Source organism: Euwallacea fornicatus, chromosome 20, assembly GCF_040115645.1.
Source record: "Euwallacea fornicatus isolate EFF26 chromosome 20, ASM4011564v1, whole genome shotgun sequence".
NCBI lineage: Eukaryota > Metazoa > Arthropoda > Insecta > Coleoptera > Curculionidae > Euwallacea > Euwallacea fornicatus.
Window position 1 is genome coordinate 2,626,885 of NC_089560.1, and position 25,162 is coordinate 2,652,046.

Genomic DNA, 25,162 nt, shown 5'->3' on the forward strand with positions numbered 1-25,162 from the left:
TTAGCGAGGCGATTTTAAATCACGGGCGAAAAGTGGATCAAGGAGGGGAGAGAGAGAGGAAGAAGACCTTTATGGCGATGGGAGTTGGTAAAATTTGCGGGTTAGTCCCTGAATTAATCGGGATAAGAGAATCGATTAGTTCGTTACCTCCAGATAGACTAGATGTACATAGTGTTTCTTAATGGACGGCAGAACATAAAAGGGGATAATCATTAGCTATATATACCAAAGATGGAAACTTCATATAGACACATGTCCTGAATTGCCCCCCTTTCCAGTTACAGGATGCCGAAGTCTCGTTTTTTTTTCTGATTTTAATCGAATTATTAATTCCTCTGTTATTTGTAAGGATAGTTGACTCAAAATTGCTAATAACAATCATTTCCGTCTTAGGAAGCGGCTGAAATGACAATTCGTTAAGATGCTCTGGAGAGCGGTACTTTTGAGACACATTCAAACACTTTAGTACATTCTACATCAGCGAACACTGAAGGGGTTAAGGAATGGAATCGTAAATTTTGGTCAAACTATTAGGAGTACTCCGGGAGTTTTCCATAGGGCCTGGCAGTCCGTTTTCATCAACTACTTTGATTACAATCGAAATTAGCAGCGCAAATATCTCTTAAACTGTTGTTCCTAATAAAACAGTCCCGAAGAGGCAAGAAGGTCAACAAAAGACGTAAAGGACTCAACGAAGTTGATGAATGAAATCTGATGATGTCACAAAAAATGGTCTGATGTGAAATATTTGAGAGCGACCACGAAAAAATACCGTCCTGTAGAGTATTTTGGATCATTGTTTTTTCAGTTTCCTCCCAAAGCGAAAATGATTGTTACTACCGATTTTGAGTTAATTATCTCCACAAATAACAGAGAAGTTAATGAAAATCGAGAAACAGATGAAACTTCAACACCTTGTAAAATAAAACGGAAGCGCATTTAGGATATACCTTGATGCGAAGCTTTTATCTTAAAATGAGCCCATGATGCACCCATTTCACCTTTTACCATTCGTGAAAAAACGTCCTGTATCCAGGCGCTTAGTGCCCAAACACGGAGGAGATTCCTTTAATCTGCATGGAGGGTGTTATACGAAGGGTTTCGAAGTTAAAATTTTGAAAATTACGATATTTGCCGATATTGGTGTTACTTTCCACGTCACATTTCCTTTCAAGTTCTTAAAGATGCAAATTACCAACCAACGATACCCCCGGGAATAAGAACGATGCGAAATAATATGTTATTTCTAAGTTAACTGCGTTTGGTCCCATTGAACGTCTTCCTCTGTCTTTCCAATTCAAAAAAATTGAATTGGCAATTTCAAACTTGATATATCCAGAGGGAATAATAAGAGAAGGCATCCCGGATGCGACAATCAAAGGCATTTGAAACGGGGAACGCAGGCAGGTTTGTAAATTGACGAATCCGGTTTCGGCAATTCATTTCGTCACTGTAAAATTATGAAGACATATTGTACCTATAAGGGAAAGTTTAGACACTTGTAATTGGTTGAAGTTCAGGTGCGTGAAACTGGGCCTCCAAATTATGGCGAGTTCCAGATGGTTGTCAGATTTGGTTCATCTCTGGAAAGCCTTTTCAGATCCTCAAAACTTGCAATAATGAAAGTTTGAAAAGTAATTTGTAACAATGCAAAATAAAAATTAAGGAACTTACAATGACAAAAAAAGTTATATAACTTGGAGATGGACTTTTTAGTCATTCCGAGGAAGGAATATAAAACGAATTAAAATATTGCGAGAGACTCTTAACTTCCGCAGACCCTTTGTCACGGTTTTCCGTCAATTTTCGAGTTACTGAGGACTCCACAAAGATTTTTATATCACAAAGGAAGAACTCAGCGGGGAAATCGATCGCATACCTAGAGGACATGGCGGAACTGATGAAGCTGATTAATATCGTTTAATGTTCCTAAGAAAATATCGGAGAGGTTGGGGAAACGCTCACGAAGGGCTGCTAGATGAACAGTATTGTGAGCACCAAAAAATGTTGTTTTTTTTTTTTTTGAAATAAACGAAACATGAACAGAGGAATATTACCCACGCAATGAGCAAGCCGGCACGATTTTCTCTGAGCGGAACCATTAAGGTCCGTAGTTACCGATTCAGTGGCTGGAGCTGGTCAATAGACCTGCGGGCTGTGCCTATCGCTTCGACGTTGGGTCACCAACAATCAATAAAAAAATGATGAGGACAATTGTTTCAACGTGATTGTCCAACTTTTATGGACAAAAGTTTCAACGATCGCGAATCGTTAGTGAGTCGGAGCTTCTTCGAACCGTGTGAAAATCAAACAAGTCAAATTCGCTTCCGACATTGGCGTTTCGGCGTGTGTTTGTTTTAAAAATACGTCTCAAGTGGTCAGAAATTGTTGATACAGAGAAACGGACGCTACTGGCTCTGCCACAACCGGAGTGGAAAATTGAAAAAATAGTCGCGAGAAAACATTATCAAAATAATGTGTTGGGTTGTTCGATAATTAATGTCGTTTTGTTCTCATAGATGGCTTAATTTATACATAGTGATCTCGTCGCCTACATTATCATATGCCATTTTAAAGGTTATGTTTTAGACTTTTTTCTATCGAAAATTGAACGTGATTAGTAAACAAGAAGTTGTCTAAGATTTAAGTTGAAGATGGACTATCAAAGTGAGCATTATCGACACATTTTATTATTTTACTTTCGAAAGGGCAAAAATGCAGAAGAAATTGTGTGAAGTTTACGGTGAGAACTGCCTCGCTGGACGTCAGTGCCAGCGTTGGTTTTCTCGCACTCGTTCCGGAAATTTTAATGTCCAAGATGCACCACACACACTGGACGCCCAATCACCATTGATAACGATAAAATAAAGGCCTTAATCGAAGCTAATCGGCGTATGACGACTAGCAGAAGAGTTGAACGTATCGAATTCAACCGTTTCTCTGCATTTAAATGAGCTTGGGTACGTTAGCAAATTGGACGTTTGGGTTCCTCGCGAATTGAAGGAAATTCACCTCGCCCAACGCATTAACGCATGCGATTCTTTGCCGAGTCTTAACCAAAACGACCCACTTCTAAAAAGAGTCATAACGGGTGATGAAAAATGGATTGTCTACGATGACGTAGGCCGAAAACGATCATGGACCAAACAAGATGAACCTGCGCAATCGACGTCCAAAGCCAATATTCATCAAAAGAAGATTTTGCTATCTGTGTGGTGGGACTACAAGGGTATTCTTTGTTTTGAACTGCTTCCGAGAAACCGAACTATCGATTCGAATGTTTACTGTCGTCAGCCATCGAAATTGAACGAAGAAATCAAAAGAAAACGTCCTGAACTCGCCAATCGCAAAGGGGTCCTGTTCCATCATGATAACGTCAGACCCCATGCGTCTTTAATAACGCGTCAAAAATTATTGGAACCAAATTGGGAACCGATACCTCATCCCCCATACAGCCCCGACTTGCCGCCATCGGATTATTATTTGTTTCGTTCTCCTCATAATCATTTGAATGGTAAAAATTTCGATTCCGATCGAGCCGTTGAAAACGAGTTAAATCGATTTTTGCTTGTAAAAATCAAGGCTTTTTCGAACGCGGAATTTTCCAACTTGCCGAAAGATGGCGACAGGTCATCTACCAAGATGGCCACTACACCGTTGATTAATATTTATTATTAATATAAGTATTTTCACTTTGAAAAAAACGTAAAAAATACGACGTTAATTATCGAACGACCCGATAGATTTCCGAATATTTGGATTTTCATCACTGACCCAAGGCAAGTTCCGTTCTGATATTGGTGTTGCGGACACAAGTGGACGCTACTGATTTCTTTCGCGGGTGACGCGCGTTTTTTTTTTTGTTTATTTATTATTTTTTTGATTAATCGCGAAGAAAGAGTACTAAAGTTGCAATTTCAACCCGAATTGTAGGGAAGAAAACTGGTGGCTGTTCCACTCGAGCGTCATCGCGAGTACCGGATTTCACGATGCGGACTGCACCAGGCGCACTCTGAAAATTAAATCATGAGAAAGCGTTACTTCACCCGCAAAAAAGTCGACCAAAGGCCAGTATAGGATAGATCTGAAAGTACCGCTCAATATCCGAACAATTGCGTCATAGATATCGTATTGACATGGATTGCCATTGGAAATGGACAAAGGGGGCCATAACAATCGTTTGAACTCATGCATGGCCAGCACAACATGGCTTTCAAGAGTCAATAAACTTACAGGCTCATATTTAATGGCCTTCTTATGCAGGGTGTTGCATTGCCTCCATAGATAATGTAAAGGATCTAATACTCCGAGTACATGCGGCTTGAGAACGTAACTGTGTATTCCTATGCCGGTCTAAATATTAAGTTTCCCGATACTAATACAGCTTATTAAATTCAACGTGTCAGTTTTAAATTCCTACTAGACACTTATTATTTCTCTTTTTGGGTTCTCTGACAATCACTTCTTCGCTCCGCCTCGAGGAATGACACGCCATATTACTATATTGATGCATCGATTTACATAGTCATTTATATTAAAATTGTTCGCATAAATTTGTCGAAATTTGCATAGTCTTATTTAGCTTATTGTGCTCATTTTTAATATTGTTTTATGGGACCACCCAACCCGGCCTTTTGCTCGCAAGGAAACGTGATATTGTTGAACAGTTAATTACTACGACGACCCTCGAATAACGGGGTATGAGGGATTTCTATAGGTTTTGTATCAAATTTCCTTCAACTTTAGCAATCAGTTATTTTACTATTATTTCAGAGAGAGAGACTTGAATAAATTAACTTTATTGACGGGAAAGCCCGGAAAGTTAGACAATCAATCTCAAAACTTGCCTGTAGTTGGCAACTAAAGATCGATACATGTTTAGCGGTAGCTTAATGTTAAAATTACAGAGAATGCTGGATTAAATATGAGATATAACTTAATTGGTATCCAGAATATTTATGGGTCGGGCTGATTTATGGCGCAGAAATTGGAATTAATTCCCGCCAATGTCGGAGCTTTTGAAATTCAAAGATTGTAAATCTGCCATGTGCACTAATTGAAAAGGAGTGAACGCGCGACACTAATGCTACACGAAAACACATTCTGATTTAATCACTTGCGAAAATGTGGGTCCACAACGTGTTTGAGAATTAGGTGTAAAAACCATAAAAAGGACAGTGGACGGCGCGAGAAAGATGTAACGGCTCGGCTTTTGCATGCCCAGGTAAATATTTTACCTTCGTCTTCATTGTTGGACCAACCAGAAACGACAATAGAGTTAGATAGCAGTGACCGTAATAAAGTGCCGAGACACTAAAATTTGAAATATTCGAAGAGGTTCGTCTGTAAATTTCGGCCGTACGGGCCGTGATCTCCTATTTGGAGTAGCTCGTCAACTGCCATGTCCGAGGAGAGGCTATTTGCTCTTGATAAATCTGTAATTGGAGACGTGAACTGAGACCTCGGTTAAGCCCACTCTAGTACCGGGACGAACTTAACCGGCGGGAGAGTGCAGCCTTAATTCAGTAAAATACATAAAATGAAGATTAGTTGCCCAATGTGTACGAACAGATAATAAGCTCGTACCATACGCGGAAACTCTCTAAGCCTAGGCTTAAGTACACGCCTTAAATCACCGAGCTTTATTAACATATGATTAGGGCAATTAAATATTTAAATTATCGATAATATTAAGGTCGGTTTCTCATCGCGCCATTACGTTTTCCTGAAGGGTCGTCAGCGCACGGCTCAACCGCAATTTGCCATAACATGATGCAAAAGCTGATTTCGTAGTTTTCAACGAACAAAAAAAAATTTAATTAGTGAGTTTTGAGCCGCGTTTTGAAGCAAAAATTATGCTAATTTGTTCGAAACTAGAGCGTACAGGGTGATGGGAAATGTTGAGGAAAATGCATCTATCTGCCGCCAACGGCAATGCGAAGATACATATTCCGCGCAGCATAACTAGGCATACGGTGATTGCGAAAAAATCACATAAACTTAGAAATACCGGAACATCGTGAGAACTCCAAAAAGACTACTTCTAGAGAGTATCTCGCAATGGCTAGTTTCGCCTTGAATTCCGAGATATTTTTCTTCCATTGCCTTCCTCAGAACGTCTAAAGTCATATTTCTTGTCCGTTCTCTATCCTCGTGGAAAATTCCGTATTCCATGCTACTTTCAATTATTTTTGGTTGCTAGGCATCGAACAATGTGTTCGGGCAACGGCGACGAGACACAAACAACAGGCACCATCAGTGAGATTATAGAGAAACTAGAGAAAGTTCTAAAAGGAAAGCTGGACGAAAAGCGAAAAAGAGATCCTAATGAGTATGAAGTTAAAAAATCCATTGCAGTCTGTAATTAGGAAAATAATTTACAGAAGTTTTAAATACGGCAAGATTTCAGATGAAATTTGCAATTTAGGCGTAATTCGACCTAACAAGGTCTTCATCAATTTGAGAGAGTATTATATTTTAGCATAACTATCTAATCTCTTAGGCACTTTTCCAGGCTGATTTATAACATCATCGGGGTTTTCACCCAAATGTTTTCAGCCGTTAAAATGTTCGGTAATATAAACTTCAGCCTCATCATCTCAACTTCCCTTGGTTCCTTACGTTCCTGGTTTCCAATCCAATCTGCGTATCGCTTAAAGCAGGTCTTGAAACGAGGTTTAAAGAAAATAAATTAAATCGTAATTTCCTTTATGAGTAATATTAGTATTATCGGTTGCGTTTTATGTGTAAAAGCTAAAAAAAAAACCTTAAATCCTGCTTCAAATAATGTTAATATTTGACTATAAATCTTTTATAATTAATGTATTGCTTGGCCTATGCCAAACATCTACGAAGCTGAAGATGTGACGACATATTTTGCAGTTTCCCAAGTAACTTTTATTCATTAATTACAGTTTGAAATTAAATATATGAGCAAAGAAAATGGCCAACAATGCCTTTTCACTCATCTTTGTCTTCACAACTCAGTGCATTATTTATTCAACAAAGCACCAAAAATAGAGAAGCAGTTTCTTGGAACCGCTGAACGCGAGACTTCTTGAAGAAACTTTTTCGTTTTCTTGACCATCGATGATGTCACTGTGACCATCCCAAGCTTTGTGTTGCAAACCAGCCCATTTCCTTGCTTCGCACAGTGGTTGTTTTATTTCCCCAGCGAAGGCAAAAGGTTTTTGGGGGGTTGTTAATTCTAGAACTTCTAAGATTTTTTTCCGTGATACCCATTGAACCTTTAACCTTTCGGGTTCTTTTCCTTTAAGGTATTTCCTACTCGAAGATCTATTAGGGTTCGAAAGGCTTTATTGAAGTATTGACACGTCCTTATTCAATTTTCATTTTTTTATTTTCAAGTTTTTTGCGCATTTTCAACAATTTCCGATTGAGATATTTTGTTTTTGAACTGATTTCCGCGTATAAACAAATAAAACTTCTAAGAATTTATTTACTTTCTAGATCTTTGACGATTCCCTCCAATTTCTTAATTCTAAAACGAGCAAGAAAGCATACCCGTTCCATACAATTTTTCTACCTGAAACTGAAGTTTACTGGTCAAGAGGGCAGAATTGACCTAAAGGATCGGAAAATACAATATTGTTTGTTTTTCCGATCCCGGACCGGATCTCTCTGCTTGCGAAATAAAACTTTAAAACTTAAAAAAATGTCAATGTTTCTTGGAATAGCTATTTATCTAACCGGTTGTAAGAAATCAATAATTGCGAGTGTAAGATCCCACGGGACGGTCGGAGGGAGGTATTACAATATGGCACGAGGCACACAAAATCGGATTTTCTAACAAATTTTAGAAATATTTTATGCTAATTTTGCTGTTCGATGAAAAAATCATCAGAAAATGGTAACATTTGGACTCATTCAGACTACGCTTTGTATCTGTAGGATTAGGAGCAACCGTTGTTGTTAATGGTCCCATTTGTTAACTGAATTGGGAAACGAAAACACCTGCTTTCATTACGTAATTTATTCCGCTATGGTTTGCACCAAGTAGGTATGCCCCTTGTTACTCTCTCATATGTTCGAAGAAATACGCACGTACTGGTATAACCTGGAGGGGGCGAGAAAAAAAGGAAATGGAAGCCACTAGCAGGCATTAGCTGTGCCATTACGTGGATTCACCCAAAACGTTTCTATCAGCTAAAAATGTAGGCAGTGGGACGACCGCGCACGTGCCGTGGGTAACCGCCTTTAGAAAATTTTTGCGCGGATAATTGCACACATTTGGAATGAGCTTTCAAGCAGCAACGGAAGAAGGTCCCGATTGACCCCTCGGCATCCCCTTCTACTTTTCGATTTGACGAAATCTACAAAGTGCCAGAGTCTGTGGTTCGCAATTTCCTTTCTTTTTCCATCCCTTCCTGACTACACCTGCATGGGCGTATCTCTTCGGGTATAAGTTTTGTGATATACATATATTTTGTCCACATATGCGTGCCTGATGAAACCAATAAATAGAAACACGTGCCGTCAGGTTAGCCAACGTTCTATTTGCTTTCTAATTTAACGCCCATGAATTTTTACGGAAATGCCCTCAATACTTTCTTAACATGTCCAATCATCAGGTCAAACACTTGTTCGAAACTTGCTCTGACTGGTTAATGGAAACATAAGCTTATGGAAATGCTACCATGGAGATTCTGCATGAATTTTCAGCAAATGGGATCAACTTGCCTAAATCCACGAAATGGTAGAGCTGATGTCTGCCTGCGATTCCCATTGCGTTCTGTTAAATTATTTTTTCCGTTATTCTGTCGTGACTCACTGATCACCTACGAATTTTATCCCTTCAATTACAGTTTTAACCCGAAATTACTACACTTTACAAGTTCATAAACTTACAACGTTCAAGTGTTGCCGACGAACGCTTCTTTGTTCAATTTGGTTTGTACAGGGTTCCCCATAAAAGAGACGAATGAACACTTTCCGATTAAACTGAAATAATCTCTTATTGGACCAATATACAGCTGAAACTATGGAATTTATTATTAACTAAAAATAAGAATTCAGTTTCTAAAAATCGTCTCTTCGAAACGGCCCCCATCAACTTCAACGCAATTTCGAATTCAAAATTCAAAATGTTGCGTTATCCGGCGAAGCAAATTTCCCATCTTGATCTTGATCCGCGAAAGAAAAATTCATCGGTTTTGGTGAGATTCAAATTAGTTATCAAAACGGGTAGATCTCTAACGATTATTTTTGAAATTTGTTATCACTGCTTGTCCACCATTGGCGTAGAAGTTCCTGCGAACAGTTTGCCAAAAAGCTTCGCAGTCGAAAAATCTTTGTTCAGCTTTGTTAGCCATAATTCTAGAGTTAACAAACTGGATTCGAAGTGACCTCGCACGAATAGGTGAAGATTTAGTTCACCGGGTGATGCAAAATTTTGAATTTAGAGTTCAAAACTGCCTTGAAGTAGCTGGGGGGCACGCAGAAGACACGATTTTTAAAAATCAAATAGTTATTTAAATTAATAACAAATACCATAGAATTAGCTATGTGTTAACCCAATAGAAGATGTTTTTACTTCGAGTGGCAGTTTTCATTTAACTTTTAAAGAGCATAGTCTCCTATGGGGCACCGGGTACACACATATATATGCAGAAGAATTTCTCCAAAAATTTGCTTGCGCTGTGCAAATGGGTCTGTAATAGAAATTCAAAACTTTGCTAATTTTCTCCCTAAACTGGAAATTAAGCTAACTTGCCACAGTTGTGGACAGCTAGAAGATGGAGAAGGCCAGGATTTTACAGCACTCAAAACTCGAAGTCGATAGGCGACAAGAGGATTGAAGAACATATTGATGAGTGGATCGAAACAGATTCTGAAAACATTTTTATTTTGATGAAATTCGTTAATTTCATCCCAAGTTTTATTGATTTATCAACTTTCAGGAAACTGCATTCTTTGCCGACAACGAAGAACTTCGGGATTCGGAGATGGAGACGATCCAGGACACAGTTATTTTCCATGGAAGTTCTTTTCGACGCTAAAGGTTTATATCGTTTAATTCCCAGCTTAACTCGCAACACATTAGGAGCCATTCCGGAATGAAACGCTTTTCACTCAGCTTCTTGTTTAAGCTCATTATGTAAACTCATATTTTACCGAGCTATTTGTCCTAATAAATTTTTTATTTAGCTTGTTTAGCATTTTACATAGTTTTTAGTATGATGCAGGCCTCATGCGAATAAATCATTCACGCACTTTTAATGGTTTCTCCTAGGATAGGAGCCTGCACAAAGGCGATATTGTGAATCTTTATCTTTTGAGGGCCGTGTTATCTTAATGCTTCCAGCAAAATAGGTAGACCTGGAATATTCTAAAATCTTAATATTATTGACTGGTATAAGGGATTCGAGGAAACTACTCGCCTTCAGATTTGCCTTAACGCAAAAGTTTAATGCTCGCTATTCAACGTTCCCTATTTCAAGGGAAAAAGGAGCCGAGGATTAATACGTAATATTCGACTGGGTATGAAAAATTCGAATTTGATTTGTTTGGAAATACCAATATGAGAACAAAGACTTTCATCCTTTTGCAGTGATCCTTCAAATCGGTTAATCCATAAAATGCCAACGAAGCATGCTCTTTATGTTATTTTGCTGTAGGCAAATATTAGATTGCGATCTGCCAAATCCTCAATCATCAAAGGATTATCAACTCTGCCTATCGTACGTAAGTAAATGGTTCTTTAATTGCCTTCTTTAATCGAGGCCGAGAGCTGAAATTGGGGCCAAAATAATGTGTAGTTTGTTGCGTTGTCAGTTAAGCTTATCAGTGTAAATTAGAGCTTTCAAAATGCTGCCAAGAGGGAAAACTGCCAAGTCATTTCTTTGGTTCGAAACAATTCATTCAAAATTCTCGCGATCCTCCAATTATTGACCGTCGTCTTTGTTAGGTTTTAGACTAGCGTAAACTACGTTAATTGTTCAGTTCTACAGGGTCTTAAACGATTCCTCACCTGCCGGGCAGACACATTCAGGTGCGTCTCTTTGCATGTGCGGCTGACTTTTGGCAGCCAAATCCCTGACCGCTCTGTTCCTGCTCTCGTCGAACCTCTGCTCCGTATCCGCAAAACTCAAATTTTCCAAGAGTCTCTCCTCCAAATGGAGGACTCTCTCTTCCAGTACAGTTATCTTCGTTTTCAAATAAAACTCATTCCAACTGTTGTATCCACTCATGACGACACTCACTGCACAAAGGATACACATCACAAAATTGAGCCCGCTCGTTGGAGATTTCTTGTCCCCGTAAAGTTTGGCCTTTTCGGCCCCAGTGAGGGGATCCGAATCCATTTTAGCCCCTCTTTGGAAAATTTTTAACAATAGTGCTTGTTAGCAGTCAGTCCATCATCGCGCCGGATCGGGTGTTTGTCGTATAATGACCGCTTTTCATCCCCCTTTATACATGTTTGCAAACCCCACCGAATTGGAGATTTTCTCAGGCGAGAGCTTAAATGCACGCGAGTTCGGTGTAGATCGAGCTTCGAACGCGCAGCGACACTGAAACGACACGATCAAGCACCGCAGCTTAACTGACTGAAAGCTCCAAGCTCTAACTTTTGCGCCATGCGGGTTGGTGGGAGAGCAATAATAGAGGAGATGTTCAGATTTTGAGAAAAGTTTTAAACTCCGTGTTTTGAGTTTCCATTGTAACATTGTTACACATGAAGGTTTCCGTTCTTCATTACTCGCTCTCCTTGGGCAAACCTTCTGAAACGGAACTGTTTATTTCTTTATAGAGTTTTGTTATACGGAGCGTCCGTTTCTAGAGATCAGCTGTGGGGACGGTGGCAACCACAAAAGATGCGAGGTCGGATAAATTTGGGACGAAGTTGCGCGAATTTTGAGCTTTAGAATATGTCGTTGTAAAATTTTAAAAATTCCCAAGAGCTTCGGAAGGGATTGAAAAAAAGAAAACTTTGGGAAAAAGTTCTTTTGTTTCTGCAGATTACTTGACGAGCTAATTCAAAATAATTTACTGCTCTTCTACAACGCGGAGGTGCCAATTTCATCATGTCTAATTGCGCAACTGTGCCTCGATCCTCATCCTCCTGGTGGAGTTCCAGAACACCGTATGAATTAGTATTTAAACGCTAGTCTAAAACTTCCTCCAAGGTATAAATGAGGGCTTATATCCTGTTTTGGTATAATAAGCAGAGCAGTCATCGCGTTGAAGCGACATTGTCAACATTCGCTCTAAATAAGCTTCCTCAAGGTGTGGTAAATCTTCTAGCCAAAAATTCCAATACTTTTCTGCATTGAGGTATTTATCGATGAAGTGTGGCCCAAACAGATGTCCCCTATAATACCACACCAAACATGAAAGTTCGTGGTCGCTGTCTTTCCGCTTCACGCAACCAATGCGGATTCTCGATCGACCAACAATGCATGTGGCAATTCACCATGACCGCAGTTTTTGAACCTTGATTCATTCAAAAATGATACATTTTTGAGGAGTCCATTTTTGTTTTGTGTTCTGCATTATTATCAATTTCATTGCTTTTAGAAAAAAAAGGTTTCAAGTAAAAACGTTTTTACTGCCAACAAGGAATTTGAATCTCTAAGAAAAATTGGGTGTTCCGTTTGAAAATACGAAGTTGACCGTAAATGGCAAGTGAAGGCAACCTTGGAAAAAAATTAACAGCACAAGAAGTTGAGCCACCGAAAATACAAAAAAAAGTTTATTTGGACGTTTTTTTACAGATCTTCTCGATTTCAAGATATTTGTTTGTCCCATTTATCTAGAATCACCCGGTATAGCCACGTTCGTCGAGTCGAAGAACAGAATTCGCCAAGCCGACACATACAGAAATTAAAAAAAAACACACACACACACATACAGGGTGGCTTATTTAAAGCAGTCCACCTGAAATATCTTGAATGAAAGTTTTTTCTTCGGAAAATCTCGGGACACGTCAATTTTGCTTTTAAGGGGGACATTTTTGGGTCATAAATTCGGAAGTGTAGAGTCATCCCCCTAAACGCGGTGGCAACCCCTTCGAGAATCTTAAATGGCACGGGGGCTCAAGTGGCACATCGAATCAGAGGTATTTCAATTCTGTTTACAAGTATGTTGAATTTTTTTGTTCCGCCTTTAAGTATTCTGAAAAACCGTTTTAAAATATCGGCGAAATAAAACGACGAAAAAATGGCCCAAAACTTAATAATAATAAACTCATTAATGCTACAAAAAATTATGTTCATCGTCAAATTCTCAAGATAAGGTGGTGGGTTTTTTTACCATTGAACGGGTAGTTTTGCTGCGATTTTACACTGATCAGAATTATACCGCGAAATTTGCCGATTCATCCGACGATTCAGAGCATCATGGTTACGCCACTGCAAAGAGGTTTGGAACTGTCACCATCCAATTCAGAAACAGTGAAATAGCCCGAGAAACTGCAAGAATTTTAATGGAAGGTATCCCGGTAAGAATCTGAGCCATCCCTACGTGACAAATTTAATATCTAAATTCATGGAGGCTGGATCCGTTGCTATTAAAGACCATGAAAGATGACACACCGTTATCAACGAGGCTGCACAGATTGCAATTTTGGGACAAATTGAACTCGTAAATCAAGAAATGTTTATGTCAAGCACCCGAGAATTAGAAGCAAATTCAGGTATTCCACGTAGTAGTATTCAGAGGATCTTGAAAAAGTATAATTTCCATCTCTATAAGATGCACTTCATTCTTGGACTCGACGAAGATGATCCTGATCGCAGCATGTAATTTTGTGAGGTGATGAGTGAAAGCATTTTGATTAATTCCAATTTTTTATATACTAAATGCTTTCATGACGAATGTACATTCTTTCTCGATGGTTTCGACAGACATAATTGCAAGTATTAGTGATCCGAATCCTATAATTATGAGGGAACAGTATTCACAGTATTCAAAAAAATTAAACGTATGGGCTGGAATTTGACGAAATTGTATTGTCGAACCTTTCTTTCCACCTGCTAACCTGACGGGTGAATTTTATCCCAGTCAGCTTCAAGACTTCATCTACCCTCGCTTCGTGGATATCATTGAAGACGACGATCAAATCACACAGAATGATGTACTCTTTTAACATGATGGCGCTCTGCTACACTATCCAGTTCCTGTACGGATCATCGTTTTCCTGAACACTGAATTGGTAAAAGAAGTTTCATCGAATGGCCCCCAAAATCGCCTGATTTATCACCATTGGACTTTTTCTTGTGGGGTCATTTAAAAACTATTGTTCATAAAACTAAATTTACCTCTTTAGACACCTCCGCCACCGAATATTGAAAGCGTGTGGTGAAATAATCCCCGAAACGTTACAAAATGTTCGGGAAGAAATTGAAAAAAGGTTTTATTACTGTATGGAAGTAGATGGGTCGCAATTTGAACATTTCATTAAATAAAACATTATTTAAAAAATAATTTTTTTCAATTTATTTCATTTATGGTTTAAAACGGTTTTCTGCAATATTTAAGGCGGAACAAAAAAATTTAAATACCTTTAATTTGATGTACCACTTGACCCCCATTTAAAGTTCTTGAAGTAATTGCCACCCCGTTTAGGGGGATTACTCTACACCTACAAATTTATGATCTAAAAATGTCTCCCTTAAAAGTAAAATTGACGTGTCTTGGGGTTTTCCTGAAGAAAGAAAATTCCATTGAAAATATTTTAAGTGGCCTGTTTTAAACGGGCCACTCTATACATTATTAACATGGATCAAAAGAGATATTATGTCAGATGATCTGGACATCATTTTAGAAGCATTAATGGAAGGACGAACACGGAACATTGGAAATAAGTGGGTTCAGGTAGTCCAAAATAGTCCAGGTGACCAGAATATCATTGTCCAGGTATTAATTATTGGTCCAAGAAGTTAGAAGTCACCTGTAATGTGACGATACAGCTTTCCATAGCGAAATCACTTTCCAGGATACTAAAGCTGCCACTTCTAACAATATCAGATTCTTATTTTCGACATCAGCCTTTTCTTGAAAGTGGTCTTTCGGCATTAAAATGTGTCTTAATTGATGTTTCGCAGGCCCAGTCGTTTCCAAACACTTTCTCATATTCGCCATTTCACTACACGCAGAGAATTCAAATAAAGAGCGGACAGAGCTGCAGGACCAAGTTTCATACGTCCACCACATCAAGGCTCCAGCAACTCATCTGATGGCTCTCTATGTAATAGTATCCCAAGAGATGAGAGGTATAACTTCTGAGCCAGCATGTCCTCAATTTAACCAGCCGATTTCCGACTTGCACCTAAACACTTATGGTGAGACGAAATTGGAGACTTCAGCTATCGTCCACAGTGGTGTAACAAGGGGGTAACAATTCTTGTGGAGAGAAATTTTATTCTAAATATATATTTTTTGCTTGTCGCCGGCTAGGCTCAAATACTAGCTACGCCACTGATTAATTTAATGCAAATTGTCCTCAGTTGATTTTAATTAAAAAAAAAAAAAATTACTAATATGGGTTTTAAACCACTGACTTTTTTTCAAGGTTTTCGCTCGATATGCACTTAAAAGTGCATCAGTTTTACTCTGAGGTTCATAATGAGTACCTGCAGTTGATCCTTGGGAACCTGTCCATGAGTGGGAAACGAATAGGTAACGAGCAGGATGTACAGAGGAAAGTAATGATTAGAAATTGATCAAGGCATATCTATCGTATTAAATCAGTACCGAATTGGTGATGTTTTCTTTGAAGGCAGGAAACGCTTCGAAATTGGTGATCTTGGTTTTTTGCTCACTTCGATTCGTCTATCGGTCAAAGAATACTTCTTGAAAGTATGAATTTCGACTGAAAGGGATGGTATGAGGTTTTCGACCACTTCAAACTTGTGTATTTACTGACGACAATCAAGAGGTATTCGGGATTGTTCGTCCAACTCGTTCCTAAAAAGTTCACCAGAATCTACAAGTGATGCGAATTTGAGAATTTCGAGTTCAGTAAACTGCGACGTGTATTACTACTTATCAAAAGCATTTTCAGCTTCTCATCACTTGCGGTTTAAACGGAAATAGCTGTCAACTTGCTCATTTCAAATGGGACCCCCACTATATTATTTCATTTTTAGATTCCACGTGATATTTGAGACACATTTTCCGTATAATGTCCTACAGTTAGCACATACAGTTTTTGAGATATTCGACCTTGAATTAAAAATGCGCCTCCGTAGTGACTAATTTTAAAACGGGATATCTGGGAAGTTATTAAAGACATAATCTTCAAATTTCGTTTACGTTTCTGTTATTTGTATGGCTTAGTATTGTACAGGGTGTCCAAAACTCAACACCTAACACTCACATTTTTGAAGTTGCACAAGTTTTTTTTTTCATGGGACACCTTATAGTTCTAAGCAGTATCAGGCAGAGAGTGTAATTCTCTATCGGACTCTGTCGGGGTTACCTACACCTATTCCAAACTCTTTTCGAAATAGTTAAGCTTTTTGTGAAACTAATAGTACTGTATAGGGCGTTCCACGGTTAGGAAGCAGGTATGCTGGGATATTTCTAGTGAACAATGTTATGGCTTCGAGGGATATCATTTTCAAATCGATCTGTTCCATTTTTAACGGCGAGGTCCGTTCGTTGGAAATTATTTGATAAAAATTACGAAATCGACGATGACTCGTCCTTCTTCGCTTCTTATCTCTAACTTACCCCGAGATCCCGCGGACGAGGCTGGAATTCGTGGCTGGCCTATAACCAGTCCACGTTTTTCCGCATCGTAGTCTTTATCTAAAGCACAAACTCACCTTGATTCTTTATTCTAACCCACGACGACACACTTTAATCCTGACCTAAACAACTGCTCATTTCCGGCAAAAGTAAGGATTTGATATTTTACGAAGCGACGACCTGAATAAGTTTATCAGTTTCGGTGCCTCCGAAGAGTTGTGAAATGCAAAAATCCTCCATTGTTATTCTCAAAAGTCGCGGCATTAGGGCCTCAATGCGGCCCGAGTGCCTACGAATGCAAAGTAGAATTTACTGCCCGGTACAGTGGAAATAACTCTCTCAGGACTACCTAACTGAAAAAGTTCCGGCTTTAAAATTAAAAATTAAGGTTTTCTATGTCGCTATTATGCTATTACGTGCCGCTATCACAAAGCGGAGGTCACCGAAAAGCTCGCAGGAAATTCACAATTTAAGCTGTCGTTTCCAATGATCAAGCTTTCGATAGAGTTCTACGAGTATGCTCAATTAGCTTTTATTAGGGATACAATGACCCTCTCTATCCTGGTTTGTTGGAGACCTAATTTACAATTCATATTATGCATAGTGTGATAAGTCTCATGCCTCACTGGACATGGGCTCCTATAAATAATATACAGAGCGTCTCCACTCCCGTGAATGCGTTATCTTATATCTGATGGTTTTTCATGCCATAACGCGCGATCTATCTTAAGACATATTGGTAGTCGTGTCTTGCAGCAAAGTTATTCTTCCTGGCTTGGAAATTCAATGAATTTAGCTGCAATGCGACGATGAGACTTCCAGAGTACGGCCGCAAAAATGGGTGAAAGGGAGGATTATAATATATGTCACGTTTTTGCTTGCGATCTATAAACGTTTTTTTTCCTTTCGACAATGTAGGTTTTTTGCATTTAAAATCGTTGCGAATCCCATGAAAACATAGTTTCAAACAATTTGAACGTTGAATCAAATGAAGCACAAAAACCGGAGATTTTCCTTTTTTTTTTTTGTTTGGAAGCAGCGACAGTAGCCCAGAAGCGGTCTATAGAATTCGGTTTATACGGGAAAACTGAAAACATTAAGGCAGCGTTCCACCAAATGGACAAAACGGAAACTTGTGCCGAAAGAACAAAAGCCTGAAATTTTCCAAACATCTTGTAGACTCGAGTCTCTCGGGACCGTTGCTGTTGGTTTTTTTCCGGCCCAACGGGACGGATTAGGCGGCTTTTTGTTTTTGTTCAGTTAAAATAAAAAAAATTAAAAATTAAAAATACAAATAAAACAGCTCTAAATTCTGCCAAGTGGACAGTCCTCTTCGGGAAACCCCCCAAGCTGTGTTGACGTTGAAGACAAACCCGCAACTCGGACAAGCCGCTGTCCGTTGTTTGTTCCACGACGGCGTCGACGCACTTATGAGTTATTAGTGCTGTTCATATTTTTGAATTTAACTACAAAACGGAAACTGGACTAATCAGTTTGGTGGAAATTCGTCGTTCATTTCCTGCACATTCGAATCTCTGAAGCCGGGATTATTCTCCTCGCAATTTCTCAATAGCAGCCCCCAAAACATTGTTTGGAGTATAATAATTACGAATGATTGAAACGCACTGGTTAAGCTCAACTAACTGATGATTAAACTATGATTAATGCCGGAATTAATCTCTCCTAGCCAGCAGAGATATAGGACAATTTACTGCATTGCTGTAATAATTTCTACCACGTCTGGCCTGACCTCAAGAACGGCTTATTAAGTTACTGTAATCCGACAGATCATTACGCGAGTAAACACCGCCCAATTCACTCAGAAAAAAATGAATTAAGACATGAGATTAAAACGAGCCAAATTAGAGGGAAACCTGATAAAATAAAGATGGGATAGTTTGAAAAGGGCGACGGAGACAGCGAACAAGCGTATGAATTATTGATGATGGATGCGGAAGGACGTAAAAATGGCGTGAAAGTTTAGTCGAAAAGGGCACCTTCAAGCTATGCGTGAGTAATGGAACAACTGAGGAACTTATTGAACGCACCAGCAACGCTTGCCGTAATTGCGATAAATATTATTTACTGAAAATAGTCGAGTCATCCCGCACAGCCCTTTCCCTCTTTGAAATGGACAGTACGACGTGGCTGGTGATTTTCAAAACTCCTTGACCATCCACGTTCTCCCTTCTATATTCAGAGCTAAAACCCAATATTTTCCTGTCTGCATGTCCGCTTTACTGTCAACAAACGTTATTTCTTCGCATCCAGAGACTCTCCGGGCCCTACAATGCAGGTGGTTAGGATTTAAGTCCCAGAACTGGTGAGACATGCATTTGACACCTTCTCAACGACACCAGTACTCCACTGACGTCATATTTGATCATGTGCTTCGTCCTGCCGGATTGAACCCCATTGGAGGAGGTCGGGAAGGGTTGCAGTAACTTCCCTGCGCGGTAAAGTTCCGATACTCTAAAGCCTTTCTACGCATGTTACATAGGCCGCTAAACAGACATACAGGGTGTTTCAGAACTATGAGATGCAAGTCCCGGGGACTGTTCAGTGCAACAACGGGAGACATCTGAGCGTAAGATGTGTCCGAAAATGTACCTCCTTAAGCCGCTACGGCCTCGTGATGATCTAAGACGGTTATGCGCAAAAATGTATTTTATCGAGTTTTAGCGCGCTTCACTGTAATTTATTTCGCAAAATAACGTGAGTCATTGTTTAAAATGTCATTTTAGAACTTCGTTACACTTGTTTAAACGACGTACACGGTTTCTGCGGACCTGGCTAAAAATTTGATAATCGATTTGAACAACCTCAAATGCCGCAGTGGTTCGTGCAATCAGGTCTTGCGCCGTTTCCAATGATATTTCACAAACCAGAGATTTCATATGTGCTCACAGGAGGAGATCTACGGTAGTGGCCAGAGGTAGATAGACGAACAGAATTTTTCAATTGAATCAGTCATTTGTTAACTGATCTGCTTCCTATTTTTGAATGTTATTTGTCGCAAATCACGTTATAGGAAATAATAAACAAATGTTGATAAATTCACTTCATTGTTGTTGCATTCACCTGGTCAAAAGTAGATAGCCGTGGTAAAAACAGTTGAATTTATACTGCGTGGCATAGAAAAGGGAACACCTTGTAAAAATGATTTTATTTAAATAATGTTTGCTACTTACGTTAAAGCAGATATTTCGTTCAAAAATTTAACAAATTTAATTGTTAAAAAAAAAAAATAATAATAATAATTTGTTGTTCCTCCGCGGTGTCTTATACATTCCTGTACATCCTGTACATTTTCAATTTAATGAGGTGATTCATGTCCCTTTGGGGGGTCTCATTCCAGGTTAACTGTACAGTATGACATAGCGGCGCCAGGGTTAGTGGAGGATGGGGTAAATTATGCAACCTTCTACCTACAATATTCCATACATCGGTGAGAGATCTGGAGATCGTGATGGCCAAGGTAGCAAATTGATTGGATTTTATTCAAAGAAGTTCATAGTCACTCTAGTCGCATGTGGTCGTGCATTGTCTTGCTGGAAAACTGGATCAACAAGAGTTTTTAGATAAGGCGCGAGATGAGGTTCCAGGTCTTTTTGTACGTATCGTGGGTTGACATACTGCCTCTAATGAAAAATAATGGTGACCTGCTTCTCTTTCTTATACTACGCAGAATACTTTAAACTCTTAAGATATCAGAAAAATATTAGTACAATTTGCATTTGGTTTATAACCTACCACATGTCTCGTGATGTAAGTGTCCATATATTTAAATGAGCGAATTGTTAAAGCTTTTAATGAGGGTGACCGGAAAGTACAACGTGACCGCAGGTTCGATGTTAAAAAGGCACTTTTTATGTTTAATAAAAAGATATCAAGTAACTGGATCAATTAACCCGAAACTAAAAACTAGATGACCAAGAAAGCTAAACAAAAAAGATGTGCGAAAGAAAAAGACTATTAGGTCGGAAAATCTATTCATGCCTTCTGAGAAAATTCGATCTGAGCTGGAAGTTTTTGGAATTTGTGTGTCTTCAAGGACTCTAAAGCCAAGACTAGTCGAAGAGAAATTATTTGCACGTAGGCCAACGAAAAAACTACTTCTCAGTAAGAAAAATAGGGAGGCCCGAATGGAATTTGCTAGACAACGTATTCACTGGTTCAAACAAAATTGGGAACGAATTTACTGGGGCGATAAATCCAAGTTCAATTTGTTTAATTCCGATGGCATTCAATACGTTAGACGCCCCACTGGTCAGCTATTTAACCCTAAATACACCAAACCTACGGTTAAGCATGGAAGGGGATCGGTAATGAGATAGGGATGTTTCCGCGGTTTTGGTATTGGCCCTCTAAATAGAATAAATGGAATTATGGACAAATTTACGTACAGGTACGTACTTCGGAATGTTAAGTTCCATGATGTTGAAGACAATTTTCCCATAAGATTTCATTTTCAACACAACAACGGCTCCCGACATTTCTCAAAGTTAGTTAAACGGTTGCTTAAAGAAGAAAACGTGTCGATTTTAAAGTGGCCTTCCCATTTGCCCGATCTGAATCCCATAGAAAACCTGCGACAAATTGTTGATCAAGGATCGAGAGATAAAAATTATTCAAATTGCGATGAACTGTTTACTGAAATAAAAGAAAAGTGGCAAAATATCGATTCGGCAATATTAAACATACTGATTGAATCAGTGCCGCGTCGACGTCAGGAGGTCATTGACAATAATGGGTATTTCACCGAATATTAGTGCCTTGGGAAAGGTCCAAATTGATTTTTGAAATGATTTGAAGAAAATTGCGATGTTTTTATTTAATTTTTAAATTGTCTATCTACTTTTGAACAGGTGAATTTCAAAGATTAATTTTTTTATTGACAATAAAATAACCATCAACATTTGTTTATTATTCCTTATAACGTGTTTTGCGACAAATAGCATACCTGGCATAGGAAACCGATCAATTAACATATGCATTATTTAATTGTTTGTCCATCTACTTTTGGCCACTATTTTATAGGTGTTAAATTGGGTGACCTGGGGGGGAGGCCAGGGAACTGGACAACATCTGCCGATCCAATGTTGTCAGAATTGACGATTCAAATGCTGACGGGCCTGAACAGAAAAGTATGCAGACGCACCTTCATATCGCAGCCATATTTGCTGTCGAACGTTTATTGACACGTTTTCAAAAAAAATCGGCTTGAAAATACGTAAAATAATTGGATAAGACACATTTTTGCATATAACTGTTTCAAAGTATCTTAAGGCCGTAGCGCCTTGGGGAGACATTTGTGGACGCGGGTTATTATCCTCAGATGTTTTCTATTGTTGTGCTGAACAATCCCTAGAAGTTTGATCCCGTAGTTGTGAAACCCTGTATTTTAAGAAAAGGTTCAAAACTTCTTGAACTTTTTGTCTCCGTTTTAGTTTGCCGTGAAACGAGTTCTGTTTTCGATGCGATCAACTATAAATCTGCCACTATTTTTGCCTTTCTGCGTAGGGTCTTTTCCATATATTTTCCAGTTTCTTTTTCGATAAAAAGCTCACTTTCAATTACTAATCAAATCTTGCCTAAAAACTTGGGTGAAAAAAGCTGCTACGGCGATAGTTGGGAAAGGAAAACTTCATTCTTGACGAGTTGTGAGAGAACCATTCAGAAATGAAACAAAAACCACCAACTCACATCAATCAAACGACTGTAGAGAAGTTGCTCATTGTGTGTGATAAGAGGGAATTGGCTCACATGGAATTCATCAACTATACATGTGGGATCGCACCACCTTCGACATGGTTCTATCTCAGCATGATGGACATTGATTATCGAGCCAGCCTGGGACAGGAGTTGGTCCTTAAATTACTCATTCCGCTTGCGAGTGAAATTGAGAGTATCACAACTCAAAAAATTTACATTATTAAAAATAATTTTATAATGATAGCGGTCTCTAAAATCCAATCTCCTTCTCTATGGAAAACAAGCTAAATCTGATTTGTAAAATTGATTTTTTTAATATTCCTCAAAGGGAAACTTTGTATTTGATGTCCATTTCAGGTTCCGAAACTCAGCCGCGACTATTCTTTCAATTGCGAACTTCTTTTTCTTCCTATATTTGAAATGATTGTAAATTCGATTTTTTTCAAATTTCAATTTGTGTATTTTTGAAGATATGAGTAACAATGTATCAAATTTGCCTAGCAAATATTAAATGACCACTCCAAAACTCTCGAACAAACTAGTTTCAACCTTGTGAAAACCTCCCATGAGAACTGATAGTATGCTTATTATTTGTATTTGATATTTGCTATTAGTAAAGCAAATAACATTTTGCAACAGATTTATTTGGGAAATAGATAATGTGTCCTTGATGGAACTTCCTGCGTTTCTCAGCTTTAAAGATTTATTAGCTTATATATCCTGCTTTTTCAGCTTCAGCCGACCATACCAGTTAAAGACGCTTTGTTGGCAGCAGCAGCCAAAGGGCTTTAAATAAAGAACTGAACTGTACTAATTTAAGAAATGGACAGGAACTTTTCAACGTAAACGAGGCCTTTTCACATAAAATTAACGTAGTCACGCCATCCACTGACCGTGTGGTAAATCTATTCCTGTTTGCTTGGCTGCGATATGATTCAACCTTTACTAAAAAGGCAATTAGGGGGTGCTGACTAATCCGCCTTCATGAGGTCAGTGAAATTCCTAGATAAGTTCGATAGTGAAGTCTATTAATTTTTGTTTTAACGGGGTGTGTTCCTAAATTATAAACTTTCCTTAATAGATTTTCTGTTATTTTTTTGCTCGTAAAGAGATAGGTTTCATCAGATTTCATACGAAAATGCAGTGACATACAGTATATCAATTTTGAAACTTTGGATTGTTTATAAGTCTGAAAATTGAATTTTCTTTTAGAACATTCAGAAACAGTTTCGGCTGAATGGAGCGGAAACCACTTTTATAGTAGTTAGAAATTTTTACGTCTACCACTAAGGCAAGGTAGCTACTCTAACTCTAAATTTTGATTCGCAATACCTATCACGTGCTATCTCATTTTAAAGTTCTTTGTAAATTGCATATAAAAAATTAGTTTCAATGCAAAAAATAATCTTTGGAAAGCTATAACTAATGCACCATTGTGTAAAATTATTAAAATATTAATTTATAAGCCGGTAGGCACTTACGTTTGTTTTTCCGGAGATTAAATATTTGAGCTGTGAAAAGAACAAACGCTCCGCAATATTATTTCGGTACACCGCAAACTAAACCAATTAAGGAAGGAAATGAAGTTTCTTTACAGTTATTTTAACCTATTTAAACTTGTAGCATAATGTGTTCCCACTCCATTTTGATGTTTGCTTCTGCATTTTATAACGCATATGTTATTTGCTTATTTATATTTGCAGTTTAGGGTTGTTTGAGTGGACTGTGTTTTCTTTTTGCATTCACAAACACATTACATTATGTGAATAATAACAAAAATTAAGCTTCACCGTAGTTGCAAATGCGAGGAGCGATGGTGTAACAAGTCTCCAAAGAACCGAAAGCTCTATTGATGATTACAGCTTGAATATTTCATACAGCAACGAAAGCAATTATGTTTCGCGACATAAATGTGGAAAGTTTGTGAATTTAAATGCAAATTTCTAAAATCTGAAACATTTATAAAACCATCAACTGAAACAACACGGCTTAATGGAGTTTGTGTCGTAGTGAACAGACTTGGCGACTTTATAGAACTTCTATTGCTCCCAATGATTTACTTAGAGTGCTCTTCAGCAATCGAATTTTCAACGTTTTAAAATAATCTATTATTTTTTCGAAGATCGAAATTCGTTGCTTCAGGAGATGACAAAGTGTGATCTACTTTTAAGCACAGCAATTAGAAAATGGTACAATTAGATTATAATAGACAATTATGAGTCAGTCAAGAAGTTAAGTTTAATGAAATGAAAAACGGCCAGGATGGTTTCAAAAATGAGTTTGAAGAAATAAGTGAATTTTTGATACATTGTTTTTCGAAAATTAGCATCTGTATATATCTATCTGAGTTAAGTAGTTACAACTTTTTTAAAAATTAATTATGCCATGGATATTAAATTTAATTATTTGGAATCTTGACGTTTTGGTGAATTCTAATTGTTCATCCCATATCGATTTGCAGTCTTAGAGCCATCTATACAAATACTCTAGGCACTACTAGTGCTATTTTTGGCCTTTGATTTAATAAAGTTTCGCTAAATCAATATTTACAATTTTAACTCACCCGTATACCAACCCACCCTCCAATAGATGACGCCAGATGTTCAAGAGTACAGGATGTTAGAAAGATAACTTTTGTAAATTTTATCAATAATTAAGAACATCATTTTGAACAAAAAAGTTCCTTACAACAATTGGCAATATCGCGTCGTCTTTATTTCATTTCGATATCTCT

General features: G+C 38.2%; 1 protein-coding gene across 28 annotated transcripts in view; it reads right to left on the reverse strand.

The window, feature by feature from the left end:
* LOC136345514 (collagen alpha chain CG42342-like) overlaps positions 1 to 11,552 on the reverse strand; it is a 148,315-nt gene extending 136,763 nt beyond the window's left edge. For all 28 annotated transcript variants that reach the window (XM_066293917.1, XM_066293916.1, XM_066293907.1 and 25 more), the window contains exon 1: positions 10,991 to 11,552. In XM_066293917.1, coding sequence (XP_066150014.1) covers positions 10,991 to 11,324 — 334 coding nt within the window. In that variant the 5' untranslated portion in view covers positions 11,325 to 11,552. The remainder of the gene's footprint in view (positions 1 to 10,990) is intronic.
* Between the last annotated feature and the right edge of the window lie 13,610 nt (positions 11,553 to 25,162).